The sequence below is a fragment of the Arachis duranensis genome, chromosome 1 (genome assembly GCF_000817695.3).
Source record: "Arachis duranensis cultivar V14167 chromosome 1, aradu.V14167.gnm2.J7QH, whole genome shotgun sequence".
NCBI lineage: Eukaryota > Viridiplantae > Streptophyta > Magnoliopsida > Fabales > Fabaceae > Arachis > Arachis duranensis.
The window spans coordinates 100,213,372-100,227,261 of record NC_029772.3 but is presented as its reverse complement, the minus strand read 5'-3'; the positions used below and the strand labels follow the sequence as shown (position 1 = coordinate 100,227,261).

At 38.4% G+C, this 13,890-nt stretch overlaps 1 protein-coding gene across 1 annotated transcript; it reads right to left on the bottom strand.

The window, feature by feature from the left end:
• Window positions 1–11,057: 11,057 nt before the first annotated feature.
• LOC107470055 (G-type lectin S-receptor-like serine/threonine-protein kinase LECRK1) lies at window positions 11,058–13,890 on the bottom strand. The gene has a single exon (XM_016089441.3). The coding sequence runs from the start codon at window positions 13,709–13,711 to the stop codon at window positions 11,522–11,524; it is 2,190 nt and encodes a 729-aa protein (XP_015944927.2). The 5' UTR covers window positions 13,712–13,890; the 3' UTR covers window positions 11,058–11,521.

Below are 13,890 nucleotides of genomic sequence, written 5' to 3'. Positions count from 1 at the left end.
GTGGAAAACTATCAATGGTGCAAACAAATAAGACCAAAATTTTCTTGGACCAGTTGTGGAAAAACACCTAGTGAAGAAAAGCCTAAGAAGCTTTCTAACTAGACAATGAACGTCAATCTTCATTATCACACATTTGCAGTATCTTCTACGGTCTTTAGACCTAGTAAACAAGGAACTCATACATCATTTTATTAAAGCTCAATGAGACCATGAACTCGGTCAAAGTTTCGAGTTAGTGAATCCCCTGTTGAACCGCATAAATCAATATGAATATAACATGTAAATTACCTATGTAATGCAGGGGAAGATTCATCGATTTAAATCCAAAGTGTTGAGAAATGAAAAACTATTATTATGTTGTGAATCTCCACTGGCATACATGTAAATATAATTTATAAACAACTGTTATTATTAATGCAATATGAAAACATAAATCTTTCTTTTTATGTACTCCCATCGATGGCACGACAAGTACAAACGCTACACACAACATGCATGACAAGAACATAAAAATGGACTGTGGTGTCCCTAGATTATTCAACAAAAAAGGCTGGAGAGGGAGGAACCGGAATATCTTTCAGTCCTTCCAACATTAAGATCACATCCTTCATCGTGGGACGAAGAGATGGTTTGTCTTGAACACACCACAACCCCAACTTCACCATTCTTTCCAGTATTTTCCAATCTACATATTCGCCTTCATCATCTGCTACAAGCTTATTCAACTGCCCCGCCGCATAGCATTTATATACCCAGCTGGAAAGAACTATCTCTTCTGGTGATGCAACATTCATGATGAGTTTGGAAAACTCTTATTTAATTTTGATGATGAACAAACATTATTAAAATATTTAAATACAAAATTATTAATTTAATCTTAATTCATACTTGCTTAATTAATAATTTTGTTGTGCAGATTTTATGCTGGGCCGAAACAAAAGAAAATTAACAAAGCCCAACTGTTGCAATTAGAGCTAGTTATAATTGGGCCAGAATAAATTGTTGCAAGCCCAAACAAATGCCTTCCATGCTTGATCCGAAATCAATTTTATCAGGAAAGCAAATGTTATCTAAATGGGTCAGCTTTGATTATAATGTCACAAAGCCCAAATTAATTGAATCAGAATTTTATTGGGTCAGAATTAAGCTTTATTGCAACATAGCCCAAACTCAATTCTGATGAATGTTTCCATACATGACCGAACCCAAGAAGCAAAGAAAATTGGTTCATTGCCTCCAACGGATTCCATTCCTCACTTTGGATGGAATTCAAATTTGATTTAATGCATTGGAAACATAAGAAAGAGAGAGAAGATTGATTTGATGGCTATTATGACTATGCACGCCACTCTAACGGAAGTAAAAGCAAGCTCTTAATGTGTTTAACCACTCTACATTGCTTTTCTTCAGATTCTTTATTTCTCTCTCATCTCTTTCTCTCTTCGGTTATTGCACAGAAAATATTGGCAGCCATGGAAGCAAAAAAGGAGCTACCAAAAGGAGAGAAAACAAGCTACAAGACCATCATGATGATGGCACCAAAATAAAAGTGAGCTGTGGCTAAGATATTCACCAAATGTGGTTAGATTTGGTGAGATCATCTTGAGCCTTTCATGCTCAAAAATGGAAGAAGAAGATTTGGCCAGCTAGAGGAGATTCTTGAAGCATGGCTTGTCTTTGATTCTGCTCAACCACCACAGGGAGTAGCTAGAGTGGCGAAGTGATGGTTGAAGGCAGAGATTGAAGCAGATGAAGTCATTGGTGGAGGCTTCCCTCTTCTATAAAAAGAGAGAACAGCCACGGTTTGGAGCAAGGAGAAAGTGTGAGAGTGCAAGGCACAGTATTCTCAGAGTTACCCGAGCTAACAGATTTCTCTTCTCCTTCAATGTTTTCTGTTTTGTATTTTTCTGTTTAATTTTGTCATGTCTTGAGTCTCATGGAAAAAGGCAAACAAGTGAGGTTTGTATGAAAAAGTCATAGAGCGGAAAAAGGCAGAGAGTGCAAAATTAAAAGAAAAAGCCATAGATGTCTTAGAGGTCCTTTGTTCATCTATGTTGTGTATCATGATTCTGTGGGAATCCCCTTGTAAGTTGGGTTAGCACTTTACAAGTTGTAATCAGATTGATTATAGTGAAATTCCATCATGTTTGTGATGGAGACTGGATGTAGGCTGCACTACACTTAGCAGCCGAACCATGATATATCTGGTTGCAATCTTCTTCTTTTTCTACTCCATTTCTGTTTTCCACTACACAGGAGCAAAAACTAGAATTATCTCGTGCCAAGTGACGAGACAAAACAAAAAATCTCGTGGCAAGGGACGAGACAAAACAAAGTTGCTCGTGTCTAGTGACGAGCAAAAATAGAAAAGTCTTCTCTGAAGGACAGCAAGTGTTAGCATTTAAAAAGGGGGCTAAGATTCAACCCCCTCTTCTCTTAGCCACTGAAACCATCAATTGGTATCAGAGCTTGGTCTCAAAGAGATCAAGCTTTGTAGCTTGGAGTAAAGATCCTCATGGCAGAAAACAGTGGCGCAAGTGTGTTATCATACAATCTGGCTGAAGGTCAATCAAGCAACAGACCTCCCCTCTTCAATGGGAAAAATTATACCTATTGGAAGGAAAGGATGAAGATATTTGTACAAGCCGTGGATTACAGACTTTGGAAGATCATCTTGGAAGGTCCTAAATTTCCAACTACCACAAATGCTCAAGGAGTAGTATCTCTTAAACCAGAAGCAAGCTGGACCGAGGAAGATAGGAAGACGGTGGAGTTAAATGCCAAGGCAACCAATCTGCTTAACTGTGCTATCAGCTTTGAGGAGTACCGACGAGTATCACGATGCACAACGGCAAAGGAAATCTGGGACAAGTTGCAAATCACTCATGAAGGAACTACCATTGTAAAGAAAACTCGGACAGACATGTTAAACAGGGAATATGAAATGTTTGCAATGAAGGAAGGAGAGTCCATTGATGAACTGTTCGAACGGTTCAATATCATCACTGTTGGCTTAGATGCTCTTGGAATCACACATTCAGAATCTGTGCTAGTGAGAAGAGTGTTGAGATATCTCACAAAAGAGTGGGAAACAAAAGCCCTAATCATTTCTGATAGTAGTAACTTAGATTCCATGACACTTGATGATTTGAGAGGAAATATACTTGCTTTTGAAAATTCCTATTTGAAAAAAGATTCAAAAAGGAAAGGAATTGCTTTTTCTTCAATGACTAACCCTCTGGATGATGAATCCAGTGATAACTCTTCTGAAAATGAGTTTGTGTTGTTTGCAAAAAAATTCAGGAAAATGGCAAAGCTCAAAGGCAAAGGCAGCAGCTCCAGGAGGACAAAGAAAAATCTCAGCAAGGTAACCTGTTTCAATTGCAAGGAAATGGGGCATTTCAAATCTGACTGTGATGGCCACATGGGAAGATTTGGAAAATGACTCAGATGATGATGATGAAGAGTCTGAGACTAAATCACAGCCTTGTCTCATGGCAAATGAAGTAGATCAGGTATCATTTCAAAACTCTGACATTGAAGACCTTCATCTTATGATAGACCATCTTTCTGGAAAAATAAGATGTTTTCTAACTGAGAATCAAGATCTTGAACAACAAAATTTCATTCTTAAAGTTGAAAATGACTTTCTCAAAGAAAAACTAAGAGAGGCCGAAACTGCTTGTGATCTTGTGGAAGAGAATAAGCAGTTAAAAGCCCAAGTTAGAAGCTGTGAAAGTAACCATTCTATCCTTGCATATGTGAATTGTTTTAAGCAAAATGAAGAGTTGCTTAAAGAGGTTAAAAGACTTACGGAAGACTTAGCCAAGTTCACCCAAAGTTCTGAAAATTTGAATCAAATCTTGGCTAGTCAAAAACCTCTTTATGATAAAGCTGGGTTGGGTTTTTATAAATCTGAAAAATCACATTTTGAAAACATTGCTTCATCTTCGAATGATGTTAAGTATCAAGACCCAACTTCCTTTAACAAAACAGCAACTCCAAGATTTTGTAGACTATGTAACCGAAGTGGTCATTTTCCAGTTCAATGTTTCTTTGGAGAAAGAATGATAGGTGATAAAGTTTACAAGGTTATTTTTTATTATAATGATCTGGGACACAAGAGATGGTTTAACATGAAAGGATCCAAGAAAATTTGGATACCTAAGGTCACTTGAGTTTATTTTGTAGGTCTGCCTAGCATCCAAGAAAAAGGAAAATATGTGGTACATGGATAGCGGATGCTCTAGGCATATGACCGGAAAGACAACCTTCTTCATAAAGCTTGATGAATATGATGAAGGACTTGTCACTTTCGATGATGATGGTAAGAAAAGATAGTGGCCGTTGGAAAAGTTGGAAAAAGCTTTTCATCTTGTATAAATGATGTTCTTCTTGTAAATGGTTTGAAACATAATTTACTTCATGTAAGCCAATTGTGTGATTTAGGATTTGAAGTTATTTTTAGAAAGTTTGTGTGTTTGGTTGTTTGTGAAAAAACTAGGGATATTCTTTTTGAAGCTAAAAGATGCAACAATGTGTATGGATTAACTCTTGAGGATTTAAAGGAACAAAATGTAACATGCTTATATCAAGTTTGATAAGGATCTTACTTGTGATGCTTGCCAATTGGGCAAACAAGTAAAATCCTCTTTTAAATTAAAAGATGGAATCTCAACCAAAAGGCCATTGGAAATGTTACATATTGATCTTTTTGGTCCTACTAGAACTCAAAGTTTGGGAGGTAAACATTATGGTCTTGTTGTGGTTGATGATTACTCTAGATTTGGTTGGGTACTTTTCCTTGCTCATAAGAATGATGCGTTTTATGCTTTTTCCACCCTTTGCAAGAAAATTCAAAATGAAAAGGATTTGAAAATTTCCCATTTGAGAAGTGATCATGGAAGAGAATTTGAAAATCAAGATTTTGAAAAATTCTGTGATGACTTAGGGATTTCTCATAATTTCTCATGTCCTAGAACACCTCAACAAAATGGGGTGGTTGAAAGAAGGAATCGAAGCCTTCAAGAAATGACTAGGGCCATGCTATGTGAGGTCAGATTGGAGGAGAAACTTCCATTTTGTCTCCTGAGCAGGCACGAGCAACTGAAACAGTGAGACCACCAGAAGTTCATCAAAACTCTACACCTGTCCGAAAGCCTAGAGAATGGAAGTTCATGAGGGGTTATCCTCATGATTTCATCATTGGTGATCCTTCTCAAGGAGTAACAACAAGATCATCCACCAAAAGGCAAACCGAACCTAGCAACCTTGCTCTCTTGTCACAAATAGAGCCCAACAATGTCAAACAAGCTCTTGAGGATCCATCATGGGTCAAAGCAATGCAAGAGGAGCTTGCTCAATTTGACAAGAATAAGGTTTGGACACTAGTACCTCATCCAGATGGTAAGAAGGTAACGGGTACTAAGTGGGTATTTAAAAATAAACTTGGTGAGGATGGACAAGTTGTTCGTAACAAGGTGAATTAAATTTATTCATTTTAAGACCTAAAAAGCATATTTTCACTTTTAAGCACAATTAAAGGAGAAGTTATAAAACCATGCTATTTCATTGAATAAATGTGGGTAAAAGGTTATAAAATCCCCAAAAATCAATACAAGATAAACTGTCAAAATGGGGTTTGTCAGCTGCCCATAAGGGTTTCAAAATGTTTCAAATGGATGTTAAGTGTGCCTTCCTTAATGGTTTTATTGATAGGGAAGTGTATGTGGCTCAACCTCCCGGTTTTGAACATAAAGAATTTCCAAATCATGTTTTTAAATTAACTAAGGCTCTTTATGGTCTTAGACAAGCTCCAAGAGCTTGGTATGCAAGGCTTAGTGCCTTCTTGTTGGAAAATCATTTTCAAAGGGGAACCACCGACACTACCTTATTCATTAAAGCATCTAATGATGATATCCTTCTTGTTCAAGTTTATGTTGATGACATTGTATTTGGTTCGGCCAATGTTTCCTTGTGTGAAGAGTTTGGAAAACTCATGACTAGTGAGTTTGAGATGAGCCTAATGGGAGAGCTTACTTTCTTTCTTGGCCTCCAAATTAAGCAAACTCCTAGTGGTACTTTTATTCACCAAGGAAAGTATGCAAAAGAACTTATCAAAAAGTTTGGCCTAGAAAATTCCAAATCAATGGGCACCTCCATGCATCCCAATACTAAACTTGAAAAAGATGATGATGGCCAAGATGTGGATGAAACAAGGTATAGAGGAATGATAGGTTCACTCATGTACCTTACCTCCTCTAGACCAGATATAGTCCAAAGTGTGGGTGTATGTTCAAGGTTTCAATCACATCCAAAAGAATCCCACCTTACGGCTGTTAAACGCATCATTAGATACATTAAAGGAACTTGTAATTATGGATTATGGTATCCTAAATCTGATGACTTTTGTGCAGTAGGTTTTTGTGATGCAGATTATGCGGGAGATCGAGTAGATAGGAGGAGCACCTCAGGCATGTGTTGCTTCCTTGGAAGCTCACTCAACATATGGTCAAGCAAGAAACAAGCCACAGTGGCTCTATCCACTGCTGAAGCCGAATATGTTTCCGCATCTGCTTGTTGCTCACAATTAATTTGGTTAAAAACACAATTGGAAGATTACAAATTAAAAATCAATAGTATACCCTTATTTTGTGATAATATGAGTGCTATAAACATTTCAAAAAATCCTGTTCTGCACTCAAGAACTAAGCACATTGAGATAAAATATCATTTTATTAGGGAACATGTGCAAAAGGGTACTATTGATATTCAATTTATAAAATCTGAAGACCAAATTGCTGATATTTTTACAAAACCTCTCTGTGAAGATAGATTCTGTACATTGAGAAAAAGTTTGGGAATGTGTGATTTAAGTTTCATTGAAAATCTGTGAATAGTTGACTCTGTTCAGTTTTTGCTCGTAGGTTTGGACGAGATGAAAATAAATGGCACAATGGAAGAGCTGTGGTCAAGGGAGAGGCAACGCAGAATTCAAATTTTATGGGCCCCACCAAATTTCCATAACCCCACCATAACAGTTTTGTTAGTTATCTCTCTATGTACATAAGAATCTTCCTCCTTGTGTCATAATATCTTCTTGGAAGTGGTTATTGTCAAATCAAATCCTTCTCTCCATCTAATCCCTTGATTTAAGGCAACCACTTTTCAGTTTTTGATTTCAAAAGTTAAAAGGGAAATCATCTTTTTGGGTAATAACCACCCATAATGGTCATTAACCGCCCACTAATGATCATTATTTCCATCACTCTCTCTCTCCAAGCCACATTTAATGCGTCACCCACCTTGCTTCTCTCCCACTCCACTTGGTTGTCAACCACACCATTTCATATTCTCATCCCTCCATTACTATGAAAAAGAAAACCGCGCCAAGAAAGAGTGAAAGAATTCTTCTTTCTCAGAAACCATCAACGCCTCAAACCCACACTCATATCCACATTCATTCAACCTCATCATCTTCTCCTTCACCACCATCCAAACAAACAACCACCATGAGAAAAAAAGGTGATCACTCACAAGAGTTCAGGCCGAGGCAAGAACAAAAAACCTGCAGTTGAAGAAGAAGAGCAAGAATCTCATACTTCTCCTACTCCTTCACCTCCACCCTCATCACCGAAGAAGACTACTCCCGGAAAAGGCTCAAAGAAGAATCAAGGGTTTGCACTAAATGACACAACCGAACCTCCGAACTTGGAATCCATGGAATTCCGAGACAAGTATGGCAAGTCTCACTCTCATTTTGATCCAAGCAGATTTAACTCCTGCACCTCTTTTGAGTTTCACAAAGAGGTTATGGAGAAACGTCATTTGTGCACTACCTATCTTGTTAGTCTCAAAAATCTCAAGAACACCAACATTCCCTCTCTGTTCGAACTTCTCAACTGGAAGCCTCTGCTCCTTATCAAAAAACCAGTGTACCCAGGTCTTGTTCGAGAATTTTATGCTAATATGCGACTCATTGATGGCACTCTTCATTCCTATGTCAAAAGGGTTCAAATAGCCCTTTATGCTGAGACAATTGGAGCGGCCCTGGGCTTCAAGGATGAAGGTCCGCGAGCGTATATGGTGGAAAAATGGGACACACAAGTTGGCGTTTCACACAATACCGACCTCCAGCACATTTGCAAGAACCTCTCTGGATTGCATGGCACCATTCCAACCCACAAAGCCCTTGGACCGGTCAATTCCCTGCTTCACAGAATCATCACTCATATTCTGACACCCCAAAGTGGCTCACACAACCAAGTAACATTTTCTGACTGTCTCATATTGTTTGCTTTGGTTACCTCTACTCCTATCTCTTTTGGTTATATTATGATTAGACACATGTGGGATTCTGTTAGAAGCACCAGAAAAGCTAACCTGCCTTATGGTATGTTTTTAACTGGAATATTTGAGTACTTTAAAGTTGATTTGTTGAATGAGAAGGTAGAAAACGATGTGTCTACAATCCGAGGTGGAGGAGTGACTAAGGAAACCAAAGGGCGAAAATCGGACAGTGAGCATGAAGGAAGGCCAGAATCTTCCAAAACAATCAGATCCATTCAACAGATTTTGGGAGAATTCTCAAACATGGCTGACATGATGTTTCGATCTCATAAAGAAGCCCGGAAGCAAGCTTATGAGAATGAGAAAGCTTGGAAAAACTGCAAAGAAAGGGTCAACTTGATGCTGGAACACCTTAACAAGGATTTGGGAGATGATAGTGAAGGAGGCGCTGAGGAAGAGGACATTCAATTCTCTGATGATTAGTGATTTTTTTCTGTTTGATATTGGCTTCATTAGGCTCAATATTTTTTGTATAAGCATGACTTGATACTCACTGCTGTAGGATAATCTCTAGGATACTTTGATACACTCTTACTACTTTAACTTGCACTCTTTTGTTATATTAATCATGGTTTGTGCAGGTGCCCCTTTGATGACAAAAGGGGGAGGAAATTTAGGTTCCAAAATTGAAATTGGAACGAAACAGGGGCTGGAGAAACAGGGGAACAGGGGATGAAATTTTCATTTGAAAATTCATGATCACCCTTGTTCAAAGAAGGCATGTTGTTATTGCATTATGGTCGTTACTGTTTGAACTGCATTTTTTAGTTTATCATGATTAGTTTAATTGGCATTTGGTTCATAATGATTGATTCTCTTTAATGCCTGGCTGTTGTTTCATCATTGATAAACTTGTTGGATTGAAAATTTATTTTTGGCAGTTCCTTTAATTGTGTAAAATATCAAAATTGCCTTGTTTTGTTCTTCAAATATTTTTCATCATATTGTTTTGCTCTGATATCCTAAACAGGAAAATATTTGAAAAATATTTGGATAGCTTTGTGTTGTATGAAATAGTTTGAGCAGTAAATCAGTTTATGATATCAAATGAGTTTTGATTATCAATTAAAACTGCTCATAAATCAAGCATTTAGCATTATAAAATTTGCTAAATAACATTGTTACTTGAAGCTTGATTTAAATGTTACAGGTTTATGCTTCCCTTGAAAAATAGCATATATTAAGGGGGAGCCATGTGACATTTTGAAAGGGGAAGAAATTCAAAATCAAAGGGAGTATTCCTTACTCAATCTTCAAATTTCTTTCCATTTCAATTTTAATAATGTTTGTCATCAAGGGGGAGATTGATGAGTTTGGAAAACTCTTATTTAATTTTGATGATGAACAAACATTATTAAAATATTTAAATACAAAATTATTAATTTGATCTTAATTCATACTTGCTTAATTAATAATTTTGTTGTGCAGATTTTATGCTGGGCCGAAACAAAAGAAAATTAACAAAGCCCAACTGTTGCAATTAGAGCTAGTTATAATTGGGCCAGAATAAATTGTTGCAAGCCCAAACAAATGCCTTCCATGCTTGATCCGAAATCAATTTTATCAGGAAAGCAAATGTTATCTAAATGGGCCAGCTTTGATTATAATGTCACAAAGCCCAAATTAATTGAATCAGAATTTTATTGGGTCAGAATTAAGCTTTATTGCAACATAGCCCAAACTCAATTCTGATGAATGTTTCCATGCATGACCGAACCCAAGAAGCAAAGAAAATTGGTTCATTGCCTCCAACGGATTCCATTCCTCACTTTGGATGGAATTCAAATTTGATTTAATGCATTAGAAACATAAGAAAGAGAGAGAAGATTGATTTGATGGCTATTATGACTATGCACGCCACTCTAACGGAAGTAAAAGCAAGCTCTTAATGTGTTTAACCACTCTACATTGCTTTTCTTCAGATTCTTTATTTCTCTCTCATCTCTTTCTCTCTTCGGTTATTGCACAGAAAATATTGGCAGCCATGGAAGCAAAAAAGGAGCTACCAAAAGGAGAGAAAACAAGCTACAAGACCATCATGATGATGGCACCAAAATAAAAGTGAGCTGTGGCTAAGATATTCACCAAATGTGGATAGATTTGGTGAGACTATCTTGAGCCTCACATGCTAAAAAATGGAAGAAGAAGATTCGGCCAGCTAGAGGAGATTCTTGAAGCATGGCTTGTCTTTGATTCTGCTCAACCACCACAGGGAGTAGCTAGAGTGGCGAAGTGATGGTTGAAGGCAGAGATTGAAGCAGATGAAGTCATTATCATCATGAAGCATCAAGGGCCAGAAATCCATCTTGGAGAGCAAGCCAATGATGGAGAGCTCGGATTGATGAAGAGTGGTGATCAAGAAAGGACTAGAGGTAATTGCATGTTGGTTAATGCATGGTTATCTCTTCTCTCTCTGTGTGGCCGAACCGGTTCTGTGTTTGTTGAAGGAGGAAGAAGTTGGTTCGGTTTTGGCTTCAAGTGTGGAGGCTTTCCTGTTTCTTTAAAAAGGGGAAACAACCACAGTTTGAAGCAAGGAGAAAGTTTGAGAGTGCAAGGCACAGAGTTCTCAGAGCTACCTGAGCTAACAGATTTCTCTTCTCCTTCAATGTTTTCTGTTTTGTATTTTTCTGTTTAATTTTGTCATGTCTTGAGTCTCATGGAAAAAGGCAAACAAGTGAGGTTTGTATGAAAAAGCCATAGAGCGGAAAAAGGCAGAGAGTGCAAAATTAAAAGAAAAAGCCATAGATGTCTTAGAGGTCTTTTGTTCATCTATGTTGTGTATCATGATTCTGTGGGAATCCCCTTGTAAGTTGGGTTAGCACTTTACAAGTTGTAATCAGATTGATTATAGTGAAATTCCATCATGTTTGTGATGGAGACTGGATGTAGGCTGCACTGCACTTAGCAGCCGAACCAGGATATATCTGGGTGCAATCTTCTTCTCTTTCTACTCCATTTCTGTTTTCCACTACACAGGAGCAAAAACTAGTATTATCTCATGCCAAGTGACGAGACAAAACAAAAAATCTCGTGGCAAGGGACGAGACAAAACAAAGTTGCTCGTGTCTAGTGACGAGCAAAAACAGAAAAGTCTTCTCTGAAGGACAGCAAGTGTTAGCATTTAAAAAGGGGGCTAAGATTCAACCCCCCCTTTTCTTAGCCACTGAAACCATCAATTCATATCAATACTGCTTCTACGGCATGCAATCTCCAGTAACACCACCCCAAAACTATAAACATCAGCTTTAACTGACACTGATTCATCCTTCTGCCATTCAGGTGCCAAGTACCTACTTCTCTTGTCATCCATTTTCTTCATTCTTGAATAGCTGGGTTTCAACAGCCTTGCAAATCCAAAATCGGATATCTTTGCAGTCCACATTTCATCCATGAGTATATTCTGAGGCTTTATGTTGCAGTGGATAATCCGAACATCACACTCCTCATGCAGATATAAGACTCCTCTAGCCACGTCTAATGCAATCTTTAATCTCTCTTTCCAAGCCATAGTCATATGAGACTTGAAGAGAAGATCTGCAAGAGACCCATTGCTGAGATATTCAAAAACAAGAAGCTTCCTAGATCCATCAATGCAGAAACCAATGAGCTTCACCAGATTTTTATGATGAGTTCGAGCAATGGCAGTGATTTCTGCTTGGAATTCCCTCTCCCCTTCATCAACAAATTTCTCAAGTCTCCTCACAGCAACCATTCTGTTACTGTCACCTATTGTGCCTCTATAAACCGCTCCAAAAGATCCTCTGCCTATCTCCTCTGCAAAGCCTCCAGTTGATTTCACAAGTTCATCAAAGGAAAATGAACGCAAGGAACATTCTTCTACAAATCCCAGATTTTCACTTGCAGACAATATTGCATACCTATGAACTTGACGCCTGTAAATGATGAAAATATACAATACAAAGACCAAACCAAAAAACGAAATCCAACCCAGAGTAAAGGACAGAATCATTATAAGACTTCTCTTGTCATCAACAAAGAGGGAGGGCTTTGTTGAAGATAGAGCAGTTTCGTTTGAAGTAGGACTTAGGACAATTCCTGAAGGCATCTTCAAGAAGGCCGTCGTTGATGCATCTTTAGAGCTTCTTCCATATAGAAGTGGAAGCTTATATTTTTCGCAGATGCTGCTCTTATATAACACTGCCCTGCAATCACAGTCTTTCTGACAAGACTTCTTGCAAGTTTCCATCTCCATTGGCACAACCAAATAAGGAGAACCACCCCAGTAGATATCCTTCAAGGAAGTCATATTGTACATCGTTGTTGGGTCCTCTATGCTCTCACAATTATCTTTGCTGTGGTTCTGTTCGCAGTCGAGAAACCTGGTATCGTTACCACCACTCTTGATACGGATGAAACCAGGATAACACTGACACATGGCTTTGTCGCTCTTGATGAAGCAGTAACTGTTCAAGCCACAAAGCGGGACTTGACATTTATCCCCCTCCACGGCTTTCCACAGCGTTTGCACACCTGAGCTAGTATTTCCCTTGAATTGGTGAGCATACAATCTGAAGTTCCCATCTTCATCAAGTGTAGCACGGTAGATAAAAGTTGCATTCTTTGACTTGTCTGTGAGGTTCTTGCTACTAGCTAAACACTCTAGTTCAGAACCAGAGGAATAATCTTGTAGGCAAAGCGAACCTTCAATGCTAAGACTGAGCTGTAGATAACCATAACCTTCAAAGTATGTGTTTTTAGCCCAATAAGCATCCTCCGGTTCACATGTGCTGTTCACACGGCAAGCAGCTAGGTGTACATAATCAAACTGACTTCTTAGCCAAAAATGTCCACTCGAATGGTCTGATTGTGACACACTAGAGACCAGCTTCGCTCCACTTGTCAAATTCTGGCCACCTAATATGGTGTCACTTGGCATTGAGTTATGGAAACTACTCCATAACATACTAAAATTCTTATCATAAAGCACAAAGTTGCCAGAATCAAGCATAGATGCTGAAGCCACTTCTACTTTAGCCTGATATAAATAATAAAGTGGAGTGAGAAACTCTGGGTCTTCATTTCCTTGCAGAAGAAGTAGCCCGCCTTCTTTGGTCAATCTCAATGTGGAATTTGAAGGCACTGATGGACTATCACGATTATGAGTCCACACAATTGTGTGGTTAGGTTGATTAAGCAGCCATATTCCAACAGCATAGCTATTACCATGGGGGTAAAAGCCAAAAGCAAAGAGGCCAGAACGTGATGCCCATGAAGCGTGCGTGCCTGTAGGAGATATCACAGACCCTATAGAAATGAGGTGAGTGTGGTTTGTCTCAGCTGTGGTTTCATTTGCAAATAGCATCAACAACACTAGCAATAACAGAGCAGGTGTTGATGCCATAGGATTTTGTGTAGTCTTAACTATTCTGAAATGAGAATGATTCTTAGTGATGAACTCACTAGCCAAAACACAACAGTTAAGTAAGGCTCAGGTTCCATTACAGGAGTTGACTGACTCTCATGCATTGCTGAGTCTCACTCCCAAATTCCACACATGATGCAGAAAGGAGTGGTCCACAC